Source organism: Cervus elaphus, chromosome 4 (assembly GCF_910594005.1).
Source record: "Cervus elaphus chromosome 4, mCerEla1.1, whole genome shotgun sequence".
Lineage (NCBI taxonomy): Eukaryota > Metazoa > Chordata > Mammalia > Artiodactyla > Cervidae > Cervus > Cervus elaphus.
This window is the reverse complement of record NC_057818.1, coordinates 19,902,294-19,929,655: the sequence shown is the minus strand read 5'-3', so window position 1 is coordinate 19,929,655 and position 27,362 is coordinate 19,902,294. Positions and strand designations below refer to the sequence as shown.

General features: G+C 39.4%; 1 protein-coding gene across 1 annotated transcript; it reads right to left on the bottom strand.

Annotated features, from left to right (window-relative positions):
- Positions 1-1,338: 1,338 nt before the first annotated feature.
- CNEP1R1 (CTD nuclear envelope phosphatase 1 regulatory subunit 1) lies at positions 1,339-13,794 on the bottom strand. Its single transcript, XM_043898409.1, has 6 exons — positions 13,645-13,794; positions 12,538-12,609; positions 10,260-10,333; positions 6,132-6,241; positions 5,963-6,017; positions 1,339-2,698 (listed from the first exon to the last, which is right to left on the bottom strand). The coding sequence occupies exons 1-6, from the start codon at positions 13,667-13,669 to the stop codon at positions 2,657-2,659; spliced, it is 378 nt and encodes a 125-aa protein (XP_043754344.1). The 5' UTR covers positions 13,670-13,794; the 3' UTR covers positions 1,339-2,656.
- Between the last annotated feature and the right edge of the window lie 13,568 nt (positions 13,795-27,362).

Sequence of the window (27,362 nt, the reverse complement as noted above, 5' to 3'; positions counted from 1 at the left end):
TTAGTTTCACTATGGCTTTTTACATTACAAATCTTAGCATTCAGCCTTCTAACTTAAAATCTCCCCTCATGGCTATCTCAACTGAGATATTAATACTAGGAAAAGTAGCTGTAACAACGAGGTTTTCTCTCTTTAGTGTTTGGTTTAACAACTAGATTTCCTGAGCATTGACTCTGTAGCCAAGCGCTGGTTAAGTGCTCTCCGTGAATTAGTAATACTGGATATAAGCTTGGATGATTGGCAATACACCTTTATCTTATACATTTTGTCTTTCCCTATCTAGAAGACTGGCATCATGCCAATTTTATAAATGAGAAAACTAACGTCACATAATTTGCCCAAGGTTACAAAAGTAGCAAGTAGTAGATCTGAGGTCAGAATCCAGACAGTTTGGCATGAGTGTACATTCTTAACCATACCACTGTAATGGCTCATGACTTAAGTGATACACACACACGCACCATTTCAATCTGAGTCAAGAGACTTAGTGTTGGTTGTCTTCAGTAAGTCATGTGGATGTAAAGTCACTTGGAAAATCTAAGACTGTCTTTCCCACCTGTAAAGTTAGCGGACTAGTCTCAACAGTAATTTCCTAACAGTGTGGAAGGGCATACAAGAGGGTGAGGGTGCTGGTGGTTACGAAGCTAGCTTGGCAAGGATCCTTGGGCCATTTCAATCAGAGTAGAGACTTTTTCGGAAAATAAACTGTTCTGCTAGAAGTTAAGGTATGCAAAGTCTTTGGAACTGTAACAAAGCTTCTTTCTTGGAGCCAATGGATTCCAAGCAGCCTGGCATCAGGAAATCCTTGGAATCCTCTCCATGTACATGTGAAGTATATGCATTAACAGACGCAGTTTTCTAGGGGAGAAGAGTCAAGGCTTTTGTTAAATACACGAAGTAGCTTATGATTCCATAAAGGATTTAGGACATATAAAATCCCTTTTTAGCTTTATACTATTGGAGGAAACTAGAAAGAATTCACCTGCCAATGCATGAGACGGAAGAGACCCCCATTCAATTCCTGGGTCAGGAAAATCCTCTGGAGTAGGAAACAGCAACCCATTCCAGTATTCTTCCCTGGAAAATTCCAAAGACAGAAGAACCTGGTGGACCACAGTCCATGGCAAACACAACTGAGTAACTGAGCACACAGAATGAGACACATTAAAAGTACTGACAGCCTGATAAACTGTGTACCTTCAACTGTCCCTTGAAATTTGCTCTACTGGACCTACAGTTAGAGTAAAATATCTCATTTGGAACTAACCTGTATCTGACACACAGTATGTTTAAAATTTTTTTCAGTTACAGACTTAAACCAAGGAAAAGCCCAATCACTATGTATATATAAAGTATTTATTTTTATGCACATATTTACCTACAAAATTTACAGGAAATAAAACAATGAAGAATATATAGAATACCCTCTTAAGACTTAGTAGGAGCAGAGGGTTTATTGCTGCAGTTCAAAGAATAAAATTTTATACATGTGAAAGCCAAGATGAACACATTTAAGATAAATGGCAGCCTTGTTAAAAATTTTTTGTCCTGTCTTTGAATTTTCAGCTTTACATTAAATGAAATTAAAAAGATTGCTCATGAAATAATTTAAACCTTTTCAAAATCTTCTAATAAACAGGTAAAAGGCACCTCCAGTTCTTTAAAATATTTACAGCAATCCCAATAGTTTAATCTTAAGGGTTATTATAGTACATGTGGCTAATATGCATACACAGTATGTCATTAACACTCTCTAAACAGTGAGAATTTTAGGCTCTAGTTTGTGGCACTGCTCCCAAGTGACCCCGCGATGGGGCGGATGACCAACCACACCTGCACAACACTGGTGTAACAGCATGTCTACCACAGCTAAAAGCCAATTATCTAAAACAAGGACTGTCAAATTCCCAGACAATACGTAATTTATAACTAAATTTGTCTACTCAGAAGCCTTTGGAGTGTTCTTAAAATCATTTAAAAAAATATAAAGTATATTTAGCATTAAATGAAAACAATGAACCTGGAAAATAGCACTACAGTGGCTGAAATTCACTATCTGGTTTAACAAAAACTGTTTCTCAAAACACCTACAATTTCTCACAACATAATGGAGACGAATTTTCCTTAGTCTAAGCTCAATCCGATGTTTTTCCTGCATTATGATTAAAAGAGGAGTATAGAGTGAAAGGCACAGCTATAATAATAGCCGGTTTTAAAGAGCTGTGGAGATGGCAAGCGGATGTTCCTGAAATACTGGTGCAGGAGAACGATGTCCACATAACATTTCCTCTTTAACATTGGCATTGATTGGCTATTTACAGTAGTTTGCAAAAATACATTATAAAAACTGGATGAGGTTCTGTTTCTAAGTTTAACTTAGTAACATATTACATACATACTTCTTCTGCAAAAATCTTCGCAGGATCTGAAGTACTAAAGTGACACTAATACTGAAACACAGATAACCAAAGGTACCAAAGCACTGGTAATGAGAGTCATCATCATGGAGACAATCTGGGGAAATATTGCACGTTTCTTGTCCGTTGTTGCTATGACAGTCACATATCCAACTGTAAAAGGAATCCTTTATGGCTTTTTGCTGTATCACTTTTTGAAGAAAGGTTGTTTTAAGTCCCAAAACAATGAGTGTAGATTGTCATTGAACATGAGGCCTAGGTTTCAAAATTAGTTTTCCTGTCTGTAAAAATGAAAAGAAAAAAAGGTTAAAAAAGATATATACACAGTTCTATTAAAAATAACACCACTTTCCTAGAAACCTTATAAGGCATCAGAACACTCCTCTATATTTAGTCAAGATTAAGCCATTAATAGTTATACTTTCAAAGTGTTGTGTAGAATTTTCTTCTAAAATCTTTAGTACTTTAAAACACACACATACAATCTTCCTGAAAGTCAAACAACCCACTGGATAAAATAAAATCCCGAAAAAAAAAAAAATAAATAAATAAATAAAAAAAATAAAATCCCGACTTGTGTAGGCTGATTTATGCTCCTTACCAAGCGGAGTCTATAAAACATAAATAAAACTGTGTATCTGAACAAAAACTTTTCCCGTTTTCTAACATCAAAACAAACCTAAGGTTGGAATGATAAGACACTCATGTTGGTATTCAATGCACATGGATATAACACTTCTGTAGGGCCAAGTGTCATATTTATCCAAAAAAAAAAAAAAAAAGTACATACCATATAATCCAAAGAATTTCATTTCTAGTAACTTATCTGAAGAGATATGCAAGTGTAAGGATGCACATTTAAGTCCTAGTCCTATTCTTTCATACAGGATTTACCGAGTGCTTATCATGTGCCAAGCCTCAAGAGACATTAGAGACCTAGTAAGGAACGAGACAGTTTCCTGTCCTCACGGAGCTTAAGTTCTAATGAAATACGCACAACATATACAATATGTAAAGTGTGGATGAAATTAAGATGCATCTCTAAAGTGAAGCACTATGTAATTAAACAAAATGGAAGACATTAACTGAGATCATGCAAATAAGAAAGAAAAACAGGTCCAAGACCTTGTACTGAAATACTAACATTGGGTCAAAGAAGCAGAACTGAAAAACCTGTAATACTGTTTTAGAGGTTCTTTACTCATAAACTTGATTATAACATCTTTCTTTTGTAAGTACATGAGATACCCAATAAAACATAAAACATGGTGATTATCTCTAGTTGCAAGGTTCTAGGTGGTTTTCACAAACACATTTTATTATCCTAAGGTCAAAAGTGTTGTCAGGATTCTGGCTCCCTCTCAAGTCTTACTTTCACTTAATTTTTGGTAATACTTTTGTATCTTGGTAGAACTTTGATACTAATTTTTCTACTGTTTTACTGGGGTGTAATTCATATAAAATTATTAAGTTTTGACAAATGTATAGACCTAAGTTTCCACCTCTCAAGGCAAACTACAGAACACCACCACCACTTAGAAAGTTCCTCCACGCCTATTTACAAGGCCAACGGAACCTGAGCTCCTGACGTAACCGCTCACCATAGATTAACCTGCCATGTCTCTGACCTTGAGATAAACAGAATCACACAGTGAGTGTTCTCTGCCTCTACTTCTTTCGCTCACTGTGTTTTTGAAACTCACCGATGTTACTGTGTTTCAGCAGTTTTGTACCTTTTTAACCTGCTTTTATAAGATGTGCAGTATTCCTCTGTATAAAAATACCATGGATTTAATAAAAAGTTCAAACAAGACAAGCCAAAGTCATCCATTTACCTCAGATTCCAGTCCTCTTACAAAAGAAAAGTTTTAGCATGAATTCTTACATACTGTTTTTTTTATGGATTTATATTCACACATATGAATAAAAATTTGGTGCCTCTAACATGCTAATCAAGTGTTTCATCCCTAAATAACCTGATGACAGGGAAGGCGGGCAGGGGCACACATGACCTAAAAGCACGGCCAAGAGCTGACTGACTGTGGACACCGGGTGAGGGTAACTCAGGCTCACTTAGCTCTTCTCTCTGCCTTGTTTGGGAATTTCCCTAATTAAAACTTAAAAGAAAAGCACCGAACTGAGCATACTGTCTGTTAATTTACTTTTTGCTCCTAACATTATGTCTTGGATACTTTCAAGTCCGCATTTACAGACTTACTTCTCATTTCCTATGATATGGCTTTACCACAGCCTATCTCACCACTCCCTTGTTGAGACACCAAAATTATATCCATTTTTTTTTCCCCCACTACTAAGGATGTTATAATGAACAACCCTGTGTACCTGTGGGACGGTACCCCCAACCACGGTAGAAGAAAAGCAGAATGGTTAGGTCATGAGGCAAGCACATACTACATTTTATAAGAATGATGAAAACTATCCTTCAAAAAGGGCTTCCCTGGTAGCTCAGATGGTAAAGTTATCTACCTAAAATGCAGGAGACCTGGGTTTTGGGTTCAAAAACTGGGTCAAGATTCCCTGGAGAAAGAAATGGCAACCCACTGCATCAGTGTATACTCCCAACAAGCAGTGTGTGGCTGCATCATTTCACCACAATACTAGAGTTATAAAGTATTTAATTTTTACTAATCTGACAGGTAATATTTATAAATGAACTGTTTAACTTTGCACTTCCTCCATGACAAACGAGGCTGTCCAGTCTTCACCTTTATCCATTTGTATTTCCACTTGTGTGATATGACAACCTTTTCCCATTTTAAAAATGTACTTTTGTCTTTTTATTATTGATTTTTAATAGGTTTTCAAATATCCTGGATACTATCCTCTATCATTCTCTTTCACTGATCCAGTTGTTTTCCTGCCCTAAAATTTTTTTGGCCTTTTATTCTAATTTTCTATACTGGGCAGGTATTACTAAGTAGTTTTTTAAGTTGAAGGTAAAAATGCTTTTTATAAATAAAATCCAAATTGTGAGATAGTCTCATCATATTGATATGTGATTAACTTTTTAAAAAACACGGCAGGTTCATATGTCTATAGTCTATCAATTAATCTATTACTCTATTTAAAACCCTATAATCTATGGCTGATTCATATCAATGTATGACAAAAAAAAAATAAATTAATTAAAAAAAAAAAAAAACCCTATAAACACAACAGCATGAGATAAATAACAGTAGTTTATAAAACCAACTCCCACCGAGTCATTTTTGGCTAATAACAACCACTGTATTTCACTGAATCTAAGAAAGCTTCAGTTAGAAGACGCATCATGACTTTATGTCATTAAGATAGATTACACTCTCTGCCAATTTAACTATGAGACACCACTGATTACTAGATGTATCTCAATTTTCAGGGATGTTACAGTGTTTTTAAAAAAAGTGTCTTTGAATCAATGCTACATTGAATATTCTCCCTATTAATTCCATTGAGACAAATTATTTTTAATGCTTGTTTTACTTAAACCAAAGAACTTCAGTCCTTTCACACACTGTCTACAGTTTTCTAATGAAAATACTTACATCATCACAAGACATATTGTATTCTGCTAACACAGTTCGACATCGAGCAGCTATACTGAATAAAAACGGTCAAAGAAAATTTGTATTTCAAAAGTACGCTTTTAACAACACCTAGAGAGGTGCTTTAGTTTAGTTCAGAGAATAAAATTCAATTCATGATAAAGGATACATTGACGGTGCAACTACTCTTTTGTGAATCCCAGCGAAGAATAAGCCTATTAGAGTGATACAGCTAATGGTGAAAAACGGATGGTTCCACAATGATGTGAAGAAGGACACCTGTCAAAAGAGGAGTTGGAAATAGAAAAATGTTAAAAATTTTAGAACAGCATTGATTCCTACTTCTTTACTTGAGCATGAATACATGTAACATTTAATTCTCTGAAGTATGAGAATTTGGTGAGTTCCCTGGTGGCTTTTGGGCTTTCACTGCCATGGCCTGGGTTTGATCCCTAGTCAGGGAACTGCTCCTTGGAAGAAAAGCTATGACAAACCTAGACTGTATTCAAAGGCAGAGATATCACTTTGTTGACAAAGGTCCATATAGTCAAAGCTGTGGTTTTTCCTGTAATCATGTTTGGATGTGAGAGTTGGACCATAAAGAAGAATCGATGTTTTTGGATTGTGGTGCTGGAGAAGGTCAGCTTCTGACCTTCTGGTCAGAGGGTCAGCTGGACAAGAGGGTCCAGCTGGACAAGAAGGAGGTCAATCCAGTCCATCTTAAAGGAAATCAACCCTGAATATTCACTGGAAGGACTGATGCTGGAGCTGAAGCTCCAATACTTTGACCACCTGATGCAAAGAGCCAACTCAATGGAAAAGACCCAGATGTTCGGAAAGACTGGAGGGCAGGAGGAGAAGGGGTAACAGAGGATAAGATGGTTGGATGGCATCACCAACTCAATGGACATGAGTCTGTGCAAACTCTGGAAGACAGTGAAGGACAGCGAAGCCTGGCATGCTGCAGTCCATGGGATCGCAACCAGTCAGAGACAACTTAGCCACTGAACAAGGAGCAAGAGGGAACTGGGATCCCATAAGCTGCGAGGCAGGGCAAAAAAAAAAAAAGGGAATTTGAAGACTTTCCCAAATCCCAGTTCTTCATGTTGCTATGCTACACAAATTAATGTATGTTTTAAATCTTCAATGCAGCAAAACAATATAGTAATATTCCCTCCGTTCATTCCAAATGCTTGAACCATTACAAATTCAATTCTATAATTTAAAAAAATACCCTACTGACAATATTTACTGAACCCTTCCTAGTGAGAAGTAATTTAAAAAGCAAAAGACTACGAGTTCCATGGACTTCCCTGGCGGTGCAGTGGTTAAGACTCCATGTTCCCAGAGAAGGGGACTTTGATCTCTGGTTGGGAAAGAGTCCACATGCCATGTGCCATGGCCAAAAAAAAAAAAAAAAAGAAAAAAGTTCTGCAAGAGGAGGGACACTGTCCTGGGCATGGCATCGCTATTTTCCCAACACCTGAAATTGGACTTGGCAAACACTGGTGCTCAGGGGCTTTCCCAGTAGCTCAGTGGGAAAAGAATCCGCCTGCAATGCAGGATACACAGGAGACAGGGGTTCAATCGCTGGGCTGGGGAGATCCCCTGGAGGAGGAAAATGGCAACTCACCCCAGTAATCTTGCCTGGGAAATCCCATGGACAGAGGAGCCTGGTGGGCTACAGTCCAAAGGGTTGCAAAGGGGTGCACACGACTGACCAACCACCCAGGCAAATACAGGTGCTCAATAAACATTGCTGCATGAACGGAGATGAAGCCCCTAATCTCAATGAGGACACAAGTCAGACACGACCTAGTTACCCTCCCTGTTAAAATGCAGAAGTGAGCAAACAGCACACAACCTGGTCTCAGTCTAACCACTCTCGTTTTCCTTTTCTCTCTTCACCTGGCTAGCTCCTACACAGCCTACAAGACTCAGTTCCAGCATCACCCTTTCTTTCTGAAAGAGACAAAACATGAGTTTGGTTTTGAAGCTACTAGATTTAGATGGCCACAGGACATTTCAGTAGGAGAGAATAATTAGTAGCTATCCATAAAAAACTAGAGTTCAAGAGAAGCAAAGGGCTAATTTCAGATATGAGCATAATCAGATTGTAGAAAAAAACAGAACCATCCACAATTCTGAGACTATGTAGAAGGACAAGGGAACAGGATCCAGAATCAGAACAAGTGTAGGCACTGAAGCCAGACTACTGGGAATCAGAATGCAGATGGAAAAGACAAGTATTCAGAGTCTAGAAAAAGAAATCAGGTGGACTAGAAACTAAACGGGAGCAACAGAATCAAACTCAGGGCGTCTGGGCTCCACTCTGATACTAAGGTATGTGTGCATGTTTCAAGATAGACAATAAACTTAGAGGAGAACAGTGACCTAGCACAGTACTGCTTAAATAAATTTGTCAAGTGAAGAGATGACAGGTTGAAAACATCAGGAAGGAGAAAGCTCCCAGAAGGATGAGATCTTGAAGAAAGATTAATATTCCAGAGTAATGTCTTCTTAAGCCCTTGAGGACAGTTCAATCCCCACAGGCCAGCTGTGTTTTGTGAGCCCTGCACAATACTAGCATATGCAGGGCTTTAATTTTAACTAGGTCAGTACCCACCTTCTTTCCTCCACGGCAATAATCAACTGCACCCAAGCAACAATCCCCCCCTAGTTTAGGCATTCCTGTCCCTCCCGTCTGCCCCACGCCTTCTCCCCTCGTGTCCCTCCAGCGAGCCGCTGGCTTTCAAGCTTGCAGCTCTTCTTACAGACACAGTCGCTGTTTATTAACTCTTGTCAGGTTGGAAGTTATTAAATATTGAAACACAGAGCTGACGTTTAGGCTAACAGTTACGTTCTCACCTAATTTAAAGAATCACATTAACTACACAATTTTGAGCCTATTTCATATTACATTTAATTCTATGTTTTATTAAGATGTCAACTAGCTGAAGTCAGCCTATATTTTTCCCAATTAGAAGTCAGATTCATTTCCCAAGATAGACCTTTTTCTTGCCAGCCTCCTTCACTCTTCCCCTAAGGATGAGTACCAACTATAAAGGGACACACAGGCGGGTTTCTTATCCATTATGAAAACCCCCTCTATTAACATGAAATCCCATCACCAACCTCCCCTGCTCCTATTCTTTTGTATTTCCACCTCAGTGGATAAAGTCAGAGAGATTACATGGTAAATAACCCCCTGGTTGTCTGAACTGCCATTTAGACAAAAGTCTTATTATTAAGTTTTTCTTCTATATAACCTAAAGGTTGTAAATAAAGCTACTGAAAGTAGTTTATCTAGTTATAGTTTAAAAGGCGAAATAAGGTTAATTTTGTGAAAATTACAGTACCATTAATACCTAAAGAAAGCTGAACTGGAGAGAAGAAACTTCACTGAGAAACTGAAGGTGATTACCTCCTCTAACAGAAAAGCTCAAGTTTTAAATTAAGGCACAAGTTGGTAGAAAGAGGTAGAAATTTCAGAAACATGCTATTGTGTTTCATCGAAGGATGCTTCAAGAAATAACATTATGAAATCTGTTATTGCATTTGGCACAGCAATATTCTTAGTGTCCAATGGGACATCTCTCAGTGTCTCTATATTAAACTTCAGGCAAAAATTTTTTTTTAAAGATAAAATGAAGTTGAAAAAGTAAGGCTTTGATAGCTTAGGGAATTTACACGTGTCCTCTTCATGATGAAAACCACGGAACTGGCAGTGACTTCAGAGACCCTGGCAATTATGCTGGCCCAGACGGTCTACGGTATTAGTGATCTGGTTTCCGTCCTGGTTCTGACCTCCCACTCGGTTTTTTTCTAGTCTTGGCTGCTTATTACACTTATATCTACTCTTTAATCATAATGCTTACTGCAGTTGTCTCAAATGCCTTAAGGGGTGAGGAAAGGCATTAACAAAAGTAACTCATGGAAGAAAATGTTGCTGTGTAGTTTTTAAAAGTTGGTACTGATGACACTAAATGAACAAAACAAAAAATAGTGTTTACACTGAAATATGTAATAGTGAGATACATAACAACTGCATAAAGTTCAGAAATGAAAAGTAATATAAGTAGTATTTCTTAAACCTTTTTCTCTGCAAAGATACTTGACCCGCAATAGCCAGCCAAAGTTTTTTTCAAGCAAATTAATATAAGGCATATTTTTAACATGATTAATATCACTACTAGTACTAATAGGTAGCATTTGATTAATACTTTACAAAAAACAAAGCACTGCTATAGCCATTGTCTCACTTAATCTATGAAAGATTTTAAATCAAAACTTCTACCTTTTGTGTCTCAGGATCTATTAACCAGTTCCAGGCACCAGTAGCTGTACAGACAGATACCACTATAAGAAGCACTGATGAAAGATAAATACGAAATTAGTAAGGAAACAAGCCATTAATATGATACTACTACCAGTTCTTAATAAACAACAGCCAGAGGATGCAGCACTTCATTAAATGGAAAATGTACTCCACTCAGGAATTAGGGAAACTTGCCACAAGACCTTGGGGAATTCTCTAAAACAATGTGAACCTTAGTAACTGAGGCGGATACAGTCCCCCTGAATTCTTTAGTCAGTATTTCTATAGATTTATGAAATTAAAAGCAGTAAGAACCAAGGTGGTAAAACTTTAATGTAAATTTGTTATGTGTTTTATGCTTTCTGCAGATTTTGTAAATTCAAAACAAACAACACTCCCCACCAAAACCTCATTTTTTAATGTAAACAAACCAAACAAAGACTCTTTTATGAATGCACTGAGAACTCGGACTAAAGAATTTTGCCTTGCAGACAACCGCCTGTTGTTGAATTAAACAAAGGTCAGTGTTAGGAGTGTGGAGCACACCAATCAGTATCAGATTTTCTTCAAGGGACTTAAGGAAAGTTGGGGTAGAAATTACTGATAGTATAAGTTAGATTCTTTCTCCCCATTAAGGTAGAATTATTTTAGAAATTCTAAAGAGAGCATAAGTAAAACTTGAGAATAAATAGTATTACTAAAATACTATTATACTATTAAAATAATACAGGGGCACCAAGACCTAGTTAATGTTCTGGGGACCAAGACAGTTTCTTTCAATTGGGATGCAAACATTTCTAAAATCTACAAAGCAAGCTTCAAAGAGCAACAGAAATATTGCGAAACCTTAATTATCTAGAACTTCTGGTGATGCGCGTTTAGAAGAGGCAAATCATAGAAAAACAATCTCATTTTAATTATTTAATAATACTCAAAATTTCAAATTTATGCTCTCAGCTCACAACAGATTAAACTCAGTTTCTTACATTTCTATATTTCCAATAAGAAATATACTAAAGTATACAGATTTTTCTTCTTTTTTAAATGAAGCAAAATCATAATCAAACCCACCAGACAGGACCTCATGCACATGGGTATACTAAACAAGCTGACGTCATCTATATGGAAGCACTGAGACTGAGCCAGAGAAAAAGTGTGTTCATTGTATTACACTTTATAATCCTACACATTTAAAAAAATTCCCAAGTAACAGTGAAATAAGGCTTTCGGGATAATTCCTAGGTAAACTGGAGAGCTTGAGAAAAATCATTACTACTTGTGAATTCTGACCAATCAGAATTCCTGTAGCACTTTTCAAATAGATTTAATAAAAATTACACAAAAAACCCTGACACAGGAAAAGACCCCTGACTTCAATAGTGCTCTTCAGTTCGGTCCCACCAACTGAATCGTACTTCAAAATAAAGTATGTCCTTCGTGGGCTTCCCTTGTGGCTCAACAGGTCAAGAATCTACCTGCAATGTGGGAGACTTGGGTGCAATCCCTGGGTTGGGAAGATCCCCTGGAGAAGAGAAAGGCTACCCACTCCAGTATTTTGGCCTGGAGAATTCCACCGACTATAATAGAGACCATGGGGTTACAAAGAGTGGGACGCAACTGAGCCATTTTCACTTTTCACTCTTCTTGGAAAAAATTAAACTTCAGCAATGAACAGCCAAGAAATTAAGACTCTCCCAACATAAGTTAACAAAGTATTCTGCTTACTGATCTTATCACTTATATATTTGTCTACGTTTCCTATTTCCTATATATTTCCATGGGGCAGTAACTACAGTTCTTTCAAGTCATATTTTACAGTATTGTTGAATATCACTTCCTTCAACAAACTTTACTTCAATAGTTTACAGGCAAAATTGTAAACTGCTAAACAGACTACTGAAATTTTTATTACGTGTTCTGGTAACCAGATTTGTCATATATGTCTAACAAAATATATGTATTTTAATATAAAAATAAAAAGTCAACCACACAAAATACGACTATCCTTTTAGGGTTGTCAGTTTCTTTTCTTAAAATTTCTTTAAAATGCTGTTATTTACAATATTGAAATAGATCTAAAACTGTCGAAACAGAAGGGAATCTTATGGTTTAATAAAGCAAGCACTTGTTTGGTTTTTTTTTTTTAAGCAAGCATTTGTTAATCAAAAGTTTTACGTGAAAGCAAATCACCGCTAGGCAGAATAAAAGTATCAACTGTCAGCTTATTTTCCCTTAAAAAAAATGTCCAAGCACTTACTTCTCCAACGTCCAGTGGCAGGTTGCAAACAATGAATATATTCAGTAAGTCTCCTCTCGAAAGCCTTGAGATCTAGGTAAAAAGATTTAAATTTTGAAATTAGCTACTCTTAGTAATCTGAATCTATTACGATGAATTTTAAATACTCTAACTGCTTCAGGTCTTGCACACCAACTCACATGTATCATTGCACTGTTCACTTCTTTACTATGATAGCTTTACGCCCTTGATAAACACTAGGTTTCTTTAGTTCCAATTTCACATATAAGAAAACTAGCTGGTTCCTCGTAAAATGGTATGTGGAAAATCAGCAGCAGCCTCAGTCGGCGCCAAAAGCTAGAAATGTGGGGTTGCAAGTAAAGGATCAAAATCAAATCGAGTTTTAACTCTGCTGGAATCAAGAGCTCCGTATTAGGACAATGTCTTACCTCGGACCAAAGTCTCGATACTCTTATGTTTAATTAACAGCTACGCTTTCAGTCTGCTCTTACTGGACTTCTGATCAGCTAACGGATGGGTAATGGAAAGACGCTCCCCTTTCCAGCCGCCCAAGAGCTTACAGATGATCTATGTGGCACTTCTGGAGCGCCGACGCCTGGTTCTACAAGACAGGGGCGTTCAAGGTATTTCCTCTGAATGAGCAAGGTAAGGTATCATTTTCAGTTGCGCTTTTCAAACTTTAAAAAGGAGACCAAGAGGCACTCCCTTACCCCGGCAGTTACTAAAAACCAAGGCAGAAAGTAGGAATACAACTCTTATCGACTACTAGAAAAAAATAAAGTGAGTTAGCGCTCTACAAGGTTTGCTAACAAGTAAGAAATAGAAATAACCGGGCGAGAAGCTCCCTCGTCCACGCAGCAGGAATGGGGGGAGCTGACGCAGCGCCTCTCCAGCGGCGGCGGAGGCCACGCGCGCCGGAAGCAGCGCCAGGCCGTGTCCGGCCGCCCCTTGGCCCCTGGGCCGGCCCCCGCGCCCCCAGCTCCGGGCCCCGTCAGTCCATCCTTCGCGGCCTCCTCTCTCCCGACCAGGTTTCCACGATTCCGGCGCCTCCAGAGCCCCGCGAGCTTCCGGGAGGACTTAGCGAAGGGCCCAGGAGGCGCACCCTACCTTCCGCCTGCTCCAGCGAGTTCATGTCGGGCGGCAGCTCCGGTCACCGGCGCGGCCCCGTCCGCATCTCAGCTCCGCGGTCCCTAGCCGGCCCGCAGCGCCAACTCCCACCTCTAACCGCTTCCCTCCGCCCCTCTTCTTGGCACCGCCCCTTGACTAGACCCGCTACGCTCATTGGACGTTTCCGCCAGACCCTGTAACTAAGACGGTTTTCTATTGGCTAGGTTCCTCATGGGTCTCGGGCACTGGCGTTGGACGGTCAGCCAGAGGGACCAAGTATTGTAGGCGGCTGAGTTGGCGTGACACTAGCGCCGCCTCCTGTCCTGGGGAGGAACTGCAGCCTGTCCGGGAAAGTTCATTCATTCGTGTGTGTACTATTCCTAGTTTCCTGCTTGGTTCTTTCATTGCTTAAATAAGCCTGGCGTGCTGCAGTCCATGGGATCTCCGAGAGTCGGATACGACTGAGCGGCTGAACGACGACGAACCCTTTAAGTACACATTTCTCCCTTGGCTATTTTTTCTCATGTCATCCAATTTTCATAAATCGTAAAATGAGTGTTCCGGAACTTAAAAAAAAAAAAGAATCTGTAAGGCATTGACTACATTTATATTTGATTAAAAAACTCTCTGGCTCCTTTCCTTGTGGTCACTCATTCATTCAAGAACTATTGCATGTCTGGTAGGCACTGTATCAGGGATTCAGTTTAGCAAGATAGACAAGACTCCTATCCTCAAAATGGAAGGGTTACAGCAGACAAGAAACATGCAAATAGATCATTAATTTCAGGTAAGCTTGGTTCTGTGAAGGAAGTAACAGGGTAATAGGATACAGTGAGATAAGAGTGGGAGGTGGGTGGTGGGGTGGGTGGTGGTGGGTAATGGGAACTAGCTCTAGGGAAGAGCTATTTAACACACAGAGCCGGACGTTTGATTTGAGAGCCCCAAGAAGCAACTGGCCATACAAAGATGGGCACTAAGAAGCTCCAAGTGGCACTGGGGTTTTTTCGCTGTTGATATTTTATTCACTCATCCTTCAGTTTTCCTCTTCCCCACTTGCCATTAGAATTGACACATCCTTGCCCATTACTTCACTTTGTAGGCTCCTTTACCTTAACACTTCCAGAGCCTTCCTCTGGGCCAAGCCCTTTAAACACATTATCTCATTTAGCGCTCCAACACAATCTTTTTTTAAAACTGTGGGTCAAAACCCCAGAGAAGATCATGAAAGACGTGCAATGAGCCATAACTGTTATTTTGTAAATATGAACTAAAGTAAAACTTAAAATGTTAGCACCACTAGTAGTAAAAATGTGTCATTTCATGATTTTTTATTTTATTTGTGTGTGTATTCCATATGTGCTATGTTCTGATCATAATGTAAAACATATATGTAAATGAGGGCTCCAATAAAAAAAAGTTTGAAAGCCACCAATGTAGGTATTAACAGGTTCATTTACAATGAGAAAAGTAAAACAAACTTGCCCAGAAGTGTGTATCAGTCACACATTCATGTCACAGACTCATTTTCATCTGTGTTCAAAAAAAAAACAACATTGAACATGCCTTTGAAAGGGTGTACATTTTTATCCTGTTATTGACACCTGCATGTATGGATCACGGGGGCCTGGGGAACAGTAAGGGAGGAAGAGAGGAAAATAGGGGCTCATAGTCAGGCTAAAAAATTTGGAACCTGAAGTAATGGGGAGACCGATGGATATGAGACCGACGGATATAGATTTGTAGAAACATTATATCAGTGAGATTTGTCAAGAAGATAGTTAACAAATATTTAAGTACTACATGTTCCAGACACTGGGATATAAGCCAAGAATGCAAAGGTCTCCCTCTAGGGTCTCCTGCCCTGTGTAAAAGATAGTGTTTCGTGTAAAAACAAAAGACAGAACACTGAAAACCCTTAAAACATCAGTGATAAGATGAAGATCTGCTTCAAAGAGGGATAGCCAATACAATAACTAAAATTTGTTCTATTTTCCTGGAGGTCTGGTGCTACATCTTTTATAGTTCAGGAGTGTGTAAACCTCCTTTAAACCCCACAGCAGCAACACGAACCAAAATGTGTTATCAAATTCATCTTAGGGTTGAGTTTAGAAATAGGTAGATGAGTTGATCAGCTCCAAACACCGTAGCTGGAATTATCCTTGATTCTCTCTCCCTCTCTCTCTCCACATGGTAGATCGGATTCCGTAGCAAATCCTCTTGCCTGTATCATCCACATCGATTTAAAATTTAATCACTTCTCACCACTTCTGTAGCTCCCACTCTAATCCAAGCTACCATATAGCCTGGATTTACAGCTGTGACCCCTCACCAGCCTCCTGTTCCCACCCTTTTGCCAAATAGTGATTCATAAAATACTAAAAGATCACACGTTGTCCTCAGAAACTTCCAATGGCCCCTTGGAGTGACTACAACAGGGATCTTCCTGCCATCTCCATGGCGACACCTTCTAAAATAATTTTGACAAATTGTATGCCTCCTCACATGTTTCAAAAACTACATCTGAGATTTTCATCATGGACTTGAATCCTTATAAAAGATGTATTTTCTGGTATTGTAAACATTGACATTTGGAAGTAAACTCTTACGTGACTCTTTTAAAGGTATTCGATGGAATCGAAATACCATGGCAATTTGACACCCACCATCATCCTTTAAAAATACATGAATATCTGTTATGAATATGGACATAAAAATCCTTTAAAGAATTAGCAAATCAGATCCAGCAATATATAAAAAGGAGTATACAACAAGGTGAAGTGTGATTTATCCCATGAATGCAAAGTTGGTTTGACGTCAGACTTAGAGAATGAATTTATGGTTTACAAGGGAGAAGGGTTAGGGGGAGGGATAGTTAGGGAGTTTGGCATTGAGAGAATGCATTGTTATATTTAAAACGGATAACTGACAAGGACCTACTGTATAGTATAGGGTGCTATATACCCCTGCACCACCCGGGAATCCATAGCACAGGGAACTCTGCTCAGTAGTACCCAACAACCTAAATGTGAAAAGAATTAGAAAAAGAAGAGATGCATGTGTATGTGTATATGAATCACTTTGTTGTACCCCTGGAACTATCATAGCATTGTCTGTACTCCAATATAAAACAAAAAGTTACAATTCAGAAAAAAAAGAAAATGAGTACGTGTAATATATCATATAAACAGAGTAAATAACAAAAACCACATGACTTAACGAGGATGTAGAAAAACTGGCGCATTGGAGCATTCGTATATGGTAGGGTGTGTGTGCTCAGTCACTTTAGTCGTGTCTGACTTTTTGTGATCCCGTGGACTGTAGCCCGTCAGGCTCCTCAGTCCATGGGATTTCTTGGGCAAGAATACTGGAGTGGGTAGCCATTTCCTTCTCCAGGGGATCTTCCCGACCCAGGGATGTCTCTGTGTCTCTGAAGCTCCTGCGTTGGCAGGCAGGTTCTTTAGCACTAAGGCCACCTCGGAAGCCCGTGTATGGTCAGTAGGAATGTAAAATGGGGCAGCTACTTTGGAAAACAGTCTGGCAGTTCCTCAAAAAGTTAAGCATATAGTTACTATATGAACCAGCAATTCTCCTCTTAATATCTGAGAGAATTGAAAACATATGTTCACAAAACACCTTGCACATGAATGTGCATGGTAGCATTAATCATGATAGTCAAAGAGTGGAAACAATCAAATGCCCATCAGCTAATGAATAGGTAAGCAAAATGTGATACTTCTATATAGTGGAATATTATTCAACAATAAAAAGAAATGAAGTACTGATAAATGCTATATCCATAGAGACAGGAAGAAGATGATGGTTGCCAAGGACTTAGGAAAAGGGAAAGTGGAAAGTATGAGATTTTGGGGGGGCGGGTGATGAAAATGTTTAGGAATTAGATAATGATGATTACCTAACTTTGTAAGTATACTAAAAGCCACTTTAAATGTGGGTTTTATGCTGTGCAAATTATATCCCAACTGTAGAAGTGTGGGAAAACCCCGCATAACCATCTCAACTGTTGCAAAAGAAATGTTTAGCAAAATCTCACACCCTTTCATGATAAAAACACATAACTAACCAAGAATAAAAGGAAACTTCCTCAATGTTGATGAAGAATGTGTACAGAACCCACAGCTAACTTTATATTTAAAAGTGAATGTTTGCAGGACTTCTCTGATGGTTCAGTGGTTAAGAATCTGCCTGCAAATGCAGGGGACATGGTCTGACCCTCTGTCCCGGAAGATCCCACATCCTGAAGAGCAGTTAAGCCCGTGTAGCACAGTTACTGAAGCCCACGCCTGGCGCCCATGCCCTGCAACAAAAGAAGCCTCCACGACGAGAAGCCGGAGCACTGCAACCAGGGAGAGCCCCTCGCTGCAACCAGAGAGAGCCCAAGCGCAGCAACAAAGACCCAGCGCAGCCAGAAAGAAAAAGGAACGTTTTCTTCCTAAAACCAAGAAGTAGACAAAGATGTCCATGCTTGCTACTTCTGTCCAAAATGGTAATGGAGGTTCTATCAGGCAATTACGGAATAAAATGAGATCAAAGGAATCCAGATGGGAGACGAAAAAGTAGAAGATCTGATCTGATCTTACATATAGGAAATCCTAAGGAATTCACCAATAAGTTGTTAGAACCAAACAACGGGTTCAGCAAGGTTGCAGGGTATAAGATCAGTATAAAAATAAAGTGTATTTCTCTGCATGAGATGGTTAGATAACATCGCTGACTCAATGGACATGAGTTTGAGCAAACTGTGGGAGATAGTGAAGAACAGGGAAGCCTGGCGTGTTGCAGTCCATGGGGTTGCAAAGAGTCGGACACAACTTTAGTGACTGAACAATAGCATTTTTCTGCACTTGTAACGAACAATCAGAAAACGGAATAAGTGAAACACTTACATAGCATCAAAAATAATAAAATATTTAAGATACATTTAACAAAAGAAGGGCAAATCTTGTATTCTGAAAACTATAAAACATCATTGAAAGAAATTAATGAAGACCTAAAACATTGGAAAAACATCCTATGTTCATGGATTAGAAGATAATAGTGTTAAGATGGCAATATTCCCCCAAATAATCTACAGAGTCAATGCAACACCCATTAAAATCCCAACTGTTGTTTTTTCTCCCTGCAGAAATTGACAAGTTGATTTTAGAATTCTTGTGGAAATGCAAGGGATCCCAATAGCCAAAATAAATTTGAAAAAGAAAGAAAGACAGAGAACTCACACTTTCACATTTCCAAACTTTCTACACAGAAAGTGTGGTACTGACCTGTAACAGACATATAGATCAGTGAAATAGAATTGAGAATTCAGAAACAAAGCCTGCTTTTATAGTTAAAATTGAGTTTTGACAAGGGTGCCAAAACAATTCAATGGGGAAAGAATAGTCTTCTTAACAAATGATGCTAGAATAATTGAATATCCACATGCAAAATAATGAAATTGTATCTCTGTCTTCACCATACACAAAATGGATCATGTAAGAGTCAAAACTATAAATCACTTTGAAGAAAACAGGAATAACTATTTTTTAAATTAATTAATTTGGCTGCACAGAGTCTTAGTTGCGGCTCACAGGCTTCTCTCTAGCTATGGCTGTGCAGGTTCTGTGGCTCAGTAGCTGTGGCTCTCAGTCTTAGTTGCCCCGTGGTATGTGGGATCTTAGTTCCCTGACCAGGGGTCGAACCCACATCCTCTGCATCCCAGAAGGCAGATTCTTAGACCCTGGACCACCAGGGAAGTCTCAGTGATAAATCTTTGCTGCACGTCCACTGCAGGGGGCGAGCATTCAATCCCTCGTTGGGGAACTAAGATCCTACATGCTTTGTGGTATGGCCAAAAAATACATAAAAACTTTGTGCTTCAAAGGACACCACTGAGAAAGTGAAAAGAGGGACAACTCATAGAATGCTGGAAAGTATTTGCAATCATGTATCTGATAAGGGATTCATATCCAGAATATATTAAAAACTCTTATAACCCAACAATTAAAAATGGATAAAGGATTTGAATAGATATTTTTCCAATAAGAAAAATACCAGTGGCCAATAAGTGCGTGAAAGATGCTCAGTATCATTAGCCATCAGGAAAATGCAAATCAAAACCATGATGAAAAACTACTTCACATCTATGGAGGTGGTTAGAGTAAAAAACATAGAGGGAGGGGACATATGTACACCTATGGTTGATTCATTCGATGTGTGACAGAAAACAGCAAAATTCTGTAGGGCAATTATCCTTCAATTAAAAAATAAATAAATTTGAAAAAATATATAGATAATAACTGTTATTGAGGATATAGAGAAATTAGAACCCTTGCTTGTGGGAATGTGAAGTTATATAGCCACGTTGAAAAACAGTTTGGCATTTAAAAAAAAAATTAAATGCAAATTCCCATATAGCCCAGGAATTCCACTTCTATTTATTTATGAAAAATGAAAACATACCTCCATACAATTACTAATATGTGAATGTTCAAACCAGCATTGTTTATATTAACAAAAAACTGGAAATAAATGTCCATCAACTGCTGAATGGGTAAGCAAAATGTGGTCTGTCCATACAACTGAATATTATTCAGTCATAAAAATGAAAGAGATACTGACATCAGTTTAGTTCAGTCACTCAGTCGAGTCCAACTGTTTTGCAACTCCATGGGCTGCAGCACGCCAGGCCTCCCTGTCCATCACCAACTCCTGGAGTTTATTCAAACTCATGTCCAGTGAGTCAGTGGTGACATCCAACGGTCTTATCCTCTGTCGTCCCCTTCTCCTCCCGCCTTCAGTCTTTCCCAGCATCAGGGTCTTTTCTAATGAGTCAGTTCTTCGCATCAGGTGGCCAAAGTACTGGAGTTTCAGCTTCAGCATCCTTCCAATGAATATTCAGGACTGATATCTTTTAGGATTGACTGGTTGGATCTCCTTGCAGTCCAAGGGACTCTCAAGAGTCTTCTCCAACACCACAGTTCAAAGGCATCAATTCTTCACCACTCAGCTTTCTTTAAAGTCCAACTCTCACATCCATACACGACTACTGGAAAAACCATAGCTTTGACTAGATGGACCTTTGTTGGCAAAGTAATGTCTCTGCTTTTTAATATGCTGTCTAAGCTGGTCATAACTTTTCTTCCAAGGAGCAAGTGTCTTTTAATTTCATGGCTGCAGTCATCATCTGCAGTGATTTTGGAGCGCCGCCACCCCCAACCCCGCCCCCCTGTAAAAAGTCTGTCACTGTTTCCACTGTTTCCCCATCTATTTGCCATGAAGAGATGGAATCAGGTGCCATGATCTTAGTTTTCTGAATATTGAGTTTTAAGCCAACTTTTTCACTTTCCTCTTTCACTTTCATCAAGAGGCTCTTTAGTTCCTCTTCACTTTCTGCCATAAGGGTGGTGTCATCTGCATATCTAAGGTTATTGATATTTCTCCCAGCAATCTTGATTCCAGCTTGTACTTCATCCAGCCTGTCATTTCCCATGATGTACTCTCCGTAGAAGTTAAATAAGCAGAGTGACAGTATACAGCCTTGACATACTCCTTTCCCGATCTGGAACCAGTCTGTTGTTCCATGTCCAGTTCTAACTGTTGCTTCCTGATGTGCATACAGATTTCTCAGGAGGCAGGTCAGGTGGTCTGGTATTCCCATCTCTTGAAGAAGTTTCTAGTTGTTGGGATACACACAATCAAAGCTTTGGCATAGTCAGTAAAGTAGGAGTAGATGTTTTTCTGGAACTCTCTTGCTTTTTCAATGGTCCAACGGATGTTGGCAATTCGATCTCTGGTTTCTCTGCCTTTTCTAAATCCAACTTGAACATCTGGAATTTCACGGTTCACATACTGTTGAGGCCTGGCTTGGAGAATTTTGAGCATTACTTTACTGGCATGTGAGATGAGTGCAATTGTGCAGTAGTTTGAGCATTCTTTGGCATTGCCTTTCTTAGGGATTGGAATGAAAACTGACCCTTTCCAGTCCTGTGGCCACTGCTGAGTTTTCCAAATTTGCTGGTATACTGAGTGCAGCACTTTCACAGCATCATCTTTTAGGATTTGAAATAGCTCAACTGGAATTCCATCACCTCCACCTGCTTTGTTTGTAGTGATGCTTCCTCAGGCCCACTTGACTTCGCATCCCAGGATGTCTGGCTCTAGCTGAGTGATCACACCATCATGGTCATCTGGGTTGTGAAGATCTTTTTTACAGTTCTTCTGTGTATTCTTGCCACATCTTCTTAATATCTTCTGCTGCTGTTAGGTCCATACCATTTCTGTCCTTTATTGTTCCCATCTTTGCATGAAAAGTTCCCTTGGTATCTCTAATTTTTTTGAAGAGATCTCTAGTCTTTCCCATTCTATTGTTTTCCTCTATTTCATTGCATTGATCACTGAGGAAGACTTTCTTATCTCTCCTTGCTATTCTTTGGAACTCTGCACTCAGATGGGTATATCTTTCCTTTTCTCCTTTGCCTTTCACTTCTCTTCTTTTCACAGCTATTTGTAAGGCCTCCTCAGACAAACATTTTACCTTTTTGAATTTCTTTTTCTTGGGAATGGTCTTGATCACTGCCTCCTGTACAATGTCAGGAACCTCCATTCATAGTTCTTCAGGCACTCTATCAGATCTAATCCCTTGAATCTATTTGTCACTTCTACTGTAAAATCATAAGGAATTTGATTTAGGTCATACCTGAATGGTCTAGTGGTTTTCCCTACTTTCTTCAATTTAAGTCTGAATTTGGCAATAAGGAGTTCATGATCTGAGCCACAGTCAGCTCCTGGTCTTGTTTTTGCTGACTGTATAGAGCTTCTCCATCTTTGGCTACAAAGAATATAATCAATCTGATTTCGGTATTGACCATCTGGTGATGTCCATGTGTAGAATCTTCTCTTGTGTTGTTGGAAGAGGGTGTTTGCTATGACCAGTGCATTCTCTTGGCAGAATTCTGTTAGCCTTTGCCCTGCTTCATTCTGTATTCCAAGGTATTCTGTACTCCAGGTATTTCTTGACTTCCTGCTTTTGCATTCCAGTCCCCTATAATGAAAAGGACATCTTTTTTGGGTGTTAGTTCTAGAAGGTCTTGTAGGTCTTTAAAGAACCGTTCAACTTCAGCTTCTTCAGCATTACTGGTCAGGGCATAAACTTGGATTACTGTGCTATTGAGTGGTTTACCTTGGAAATGAACAGAGATCATTCTGTCATTTTTGAGATTGCATCCAAGTACTGCATTTTGGACTTTTTTGTTGACTATGATGGCTACTCCATTTCTTTTAAGGGATTCTTGCCCACAGTAGTAGATATAATGGTCATTTGAGTTAAATTAATCCATTCCAGTCCATTTTAGTTCTCTGATTCCTAGAATGTCGACGTTCACTCTTGCCATCTCCTGTTTGATCACTTCCAGTTTGCCTTGATTCATGGACCTAACATTCCAGGTTCCTATGCAATATTGCTCTTTACAGCATCAGACCTTGCTTCCATCACCAGTCACATCCACAACTGGGTGTTGTTTTTGCTTTGGCTCTGTCTCTTCATTCTTTCTGGAGTTATTTCTCCACTGATTTCTGTAGCATATTGGGCATCTACCGACCTGGGGAGTTCATCTTTCAGTGCCCTATGTTTTTGCCACTGACATAGGGTACAACATAGATGAACCATGAAAATATTTTGCTAAGTGAAATAAACGAGTCGGGAAGAACTCATATTGTATAATATGATTCCATTTATATGAAATGTCAGACTAGGCAAATCTATAGAGATGAAAAGTAGATTATTGTTTTTCAGAGGGAAGTTGGGGGAAATGAGGAGTGTCTGTTAATGGATAGGGTATTTCTTTCCGGGGTGATGAAAATGTTATTGATTTTGGCGATGATGATACAACTCTGCGAATAAACTAAAACCCACTGAACAGTATGCTTTAAATGGTAAATCATATGGTATGTGAATTGCTCATGTGCTCAGTAGTGTCTGACTCTTTGCAACTATTTGGACTGAAGCCCAGCAGGCCACTCCATCCATGGGATTTTTCAGGCAAGAATACTGATACTGGAGTGGGTTGTCATTTCCTCCTCTAGGGGAATCTTCCCAACCCAGGGATCAAACCCATGTCTCCTGTATTGCTGGGGGATTCTTAACTGCTGAGCTATGGAGGAAACCCATGACAAGTGAATCAAATCTCAATAAAATTGTTACACAATAAACAAATAAGCTCTTTGTTTAAGTAAAAATTTTGGCATTGTTCCTTCCTTCTCTGGACTACTATTTCCTTTCCATTTTTTCATGAAGTTGTTTTCTAACAAAATATATTTTATGCTTGAAAAAAAATTTGAATTGACTATCATATCATGTGTGTGTCAGTGACTCAGTCATGTCCAACCCTTTGTGACCCCATGAACTGTACAGCCCGCCCGTCTCTTCTGTCCACGGGATTTTCCAGGCGAGGATACTAGAGTGGGTTGCCATTCCTTCTCCAGGGGCTCTTCCCAACCCTGGGATCCAACCCAGGTCTCCTGCATTGCAGTCAGATGCTTTACTGTCTGAGCTAGTAGGGAAGCCATCTTATCATACTTCTCTGTAACAAAATTGTGCATCTAAATTAAATTTTAAAAAAGTTAAATGTCTTGTGTCCAAGGGGTTCTATCTAAAACAGTATTCTGGACTTGCCTGGTGGTACAGTGGATAGGAATCCTCCTGCCAATGCAGGGAACATGGGTTTGATTCCTGGTCTGGGAAGATTCCACGTGCTGCGCGGCAGCTAAGTCTGTGTGCTACAACCACAGAGCCTGGACTCTAGAGCCCGTGAGCTGCTACAACTGGGCCTGTGAGCCCTAGAGCCCATGTTCTGCAACAAGAGAGCCCACAGCAGTGAGAAGCCTTTGCACCACAATGAAAGCCTGTGCAAAGCAAGGAAGACCCAGCATGGCCAAAAAAAAAAAAAAAAAATCGTTCTGGATTGTGTTGCTTAATAAATTATATTTGGTAAGCAATTGATCAAGGCAATATAAATATATTATAATAAGTAACAACAAACAGGATAAAATTTGATTGGAAATGTATTTCTTAATGAGATAAGTATAGTTTTCTAAAAATTAGGTCATGAGCATTACTTAGTGCTAGTATCCAGTTGCAATTCCATTCTTTTTTATCAACTTTATTGAAGTAAAACTGACAAGTAATAATTGCATATGAAGTGTTCAATATGATGATTTGCTTTACCTGTGCGTTGTGAAATGATTACCACAATCAAGCTAATTGACACTTTGTGTGTGAGGAGAGTATTCAAGGTCTACACGCAACTTTCCTGTGTATAGTATATTATTATTAACTACAGTCACTGTGCTGTACATTTCTAGAAATTATTCATCTTATAACTGAGACTTTATACCTTTTCACCAACCCGTGTCCCCCATCCCTCAGCCCCTGCCAACCACCATTCTACTTTCTGCTTCTATGAGTTCAACTTTTTTAGATTCTACATGTAAATAAGATCATACAGTATTTTCCATGTCTGTCTTTTTTCATTTAGAATTATATCCTCAAGGGTCACCTATGCAGTCACAAATGGCAAGATTTCATTCCTTCATATAGCTGAATAGTATTCCTCTGTGTGTGGGTATGTCTGTGTATCTCACGTTTTCTTTATCCATTCAACCACCAACAGACACTCAGGTAGGTTGTTTCCACATCTTGGCTATTGTGAATAATGCTATGATGGACTTGGGGGTGCAGATACTCTTTGATATACTTATTTCATTTCCTCCAGATATAGAAGGAAGTGGGGTTTCTTTCTAGATTATATGGTAGTTTATTTTTAATTTTTTTTGGCCATGCTGCTCAGCTTGTGGGATCTTAGTTCCCTGACCAGGGATTGAACCCAGGCCAAGGCAGTGAAAGTACCAAACCCTAACCACAGGACTACCAGGGAATTCCCTATTTTAAATTTTAAAAATGAAATCTCTATACTGTTTTCCAAAATGGCTGTACCAATAGCAATTTTATTCTTACTTTTCATTATTATACATCTAAGCTCTGAAAAGGGCTTCCCTTATAGCTCAGTTGGTAAAGAATCTGCCTGCAATGCAGGAGATAACAGTTTGATTCCTGGGTTAGGAAGATCTGCTGGAGAAGGAATAGGCTACCCACTCCAATATTCTTGGTCTTCCCTTGTGGTTCAGCTGGTAAAGAATCTGCCTGCAATGCAGGAGATAACAGTTTGATTCCTGGGTTAGGAAGATCTGCTGGAGAAGGAATAGGCTACCCACTCCAATATTCTTGGTCTTCCCTTGTGGTTCAGCTGGTAAAGAATCTGCCTGCAATGTGGGAAACCTGGGTTAGATCCCTGGGTTGGAAAGATCCCCTGGAGAAGCAGAAGATATTAAGAAGCAGAAGATATTAAGAGGTGACAAGAATACAGAGAAGAACTATCCAAAAGGGATTTTCATGACCCAGAAAACCATGACGGTATGATCACTCACCTACAGCCAGACATCCTGGAATGAGAAGTCAAGGGGGCCTGAGGAAGCATCACTATGAACAAAGCAGGTGGAGGTGATGGAATTCCAGTTGAGCTATTTCAAATCCTAAAAGATGATGCTGTGAAAGTGCTGTGCTCAGTATGCCAGCAAATTTGAAAAACTCAGCAGTGGCCACAGGACTGGAAAAGGTCAGTTTTCATGCCAATCCCAAAGAAAGGCAATGCCAAAGAATGTTCAAACGACTGCACAATTGTACTCATCTCTCACACTAGCAAAGTAATGCTCAAAATTCTCCAAGCCAGGCTTCAACAGTACATGAACCAGGAACTTCCAGATGTTCATGCTGGATTTAGAAAAGGCAGAGAAACCAGAGATCAAATTGCCAACATCCATTGGACCACTGAAAAAGCAAGAGAGTTCCAGAAAAACATCTACTCCTACTTTACTGACTATGCCAAAGCCTTTGACTGTGTGGATCCCAACAAACTCTGGAAAATTCTTCAAGAGGTGGGAATACCAGACCACCTGACCTGCCTCCTGAGAAATCTGTATGCAGGTCAAGAAGCAACAGTTAGAACTGGACATGGAACAACGGACTGGTTCCAGATCGGGAAAGGAGCATGTCAAGGCTGTATATTGTCACCCTGCTAATTTAACTTCTATGCAGAGTACATTATGAGAAATGCTGGGCTGGAGGAAGCACAAGCTGGAATCAAGATTGCTGGGAGAAACGTCAGTAACCTTAGATATGCAGATGACACCACCCTTATGGCAGAAAGTGAAGAGGAACTAAAGAGCCTCTTGATGAAAGTGAAAGAGGAGAGTGAAAAAGTTGGCTTAAAACTCAATATTCAGAAAACTAAGATCATGGCATCTGATCCCATCTCTTCATGGCAAATAGTTGGGGAAACAGTGACAGATTTTTTGCGCGGTAGGGTAGGGGGGCTCCAAAATCACTGCAGATGGTGACTGCAGCCATGAAATTAAAAGCCGCTTTCTCCTTGGAAGAAAAGTTATGACCAGCCTAGACAGTATATTAAAAAGCAGAGACATTACTTTGCCAACAAAGGTCCATCTAGTCAAAGCTATGGTTTTTCCAGTGGTCATGTATGGATGTGAGAAAAGGAAAGTGAAAGTCGCTCAGTTGTGTCCGACTTTTTGGGATGCCATGGATTATATAGTCCATGTAATTCTCTAGGCCAGAATACTGGACTGGGTAGCCTTTCTCTTCTCCAGGG

Bases quoted from the DNA above. Each gene is read 5' to 3' on its own strand.
- CNEP1R1 (XM_043898409.1), bottom strand. From the start codon at position 13,669: ATGAACTCGCTGGAGCAGGCGGAAG. The intron at 6,242-10,259 runs GTAGAAGTTTTG...CTCTTTTGACAG, and splicing joins TAGATCCTGAGACACAAAAG to GTGTCCTTCTTCACATCATT. The intron at 2,699-5,962 runs GTAAGTATTTTC...TCATTTTTACAG, and splicing joins ACAATATGTCTTGTGATGAT to ACAGGAAAACTAATTTTGAA.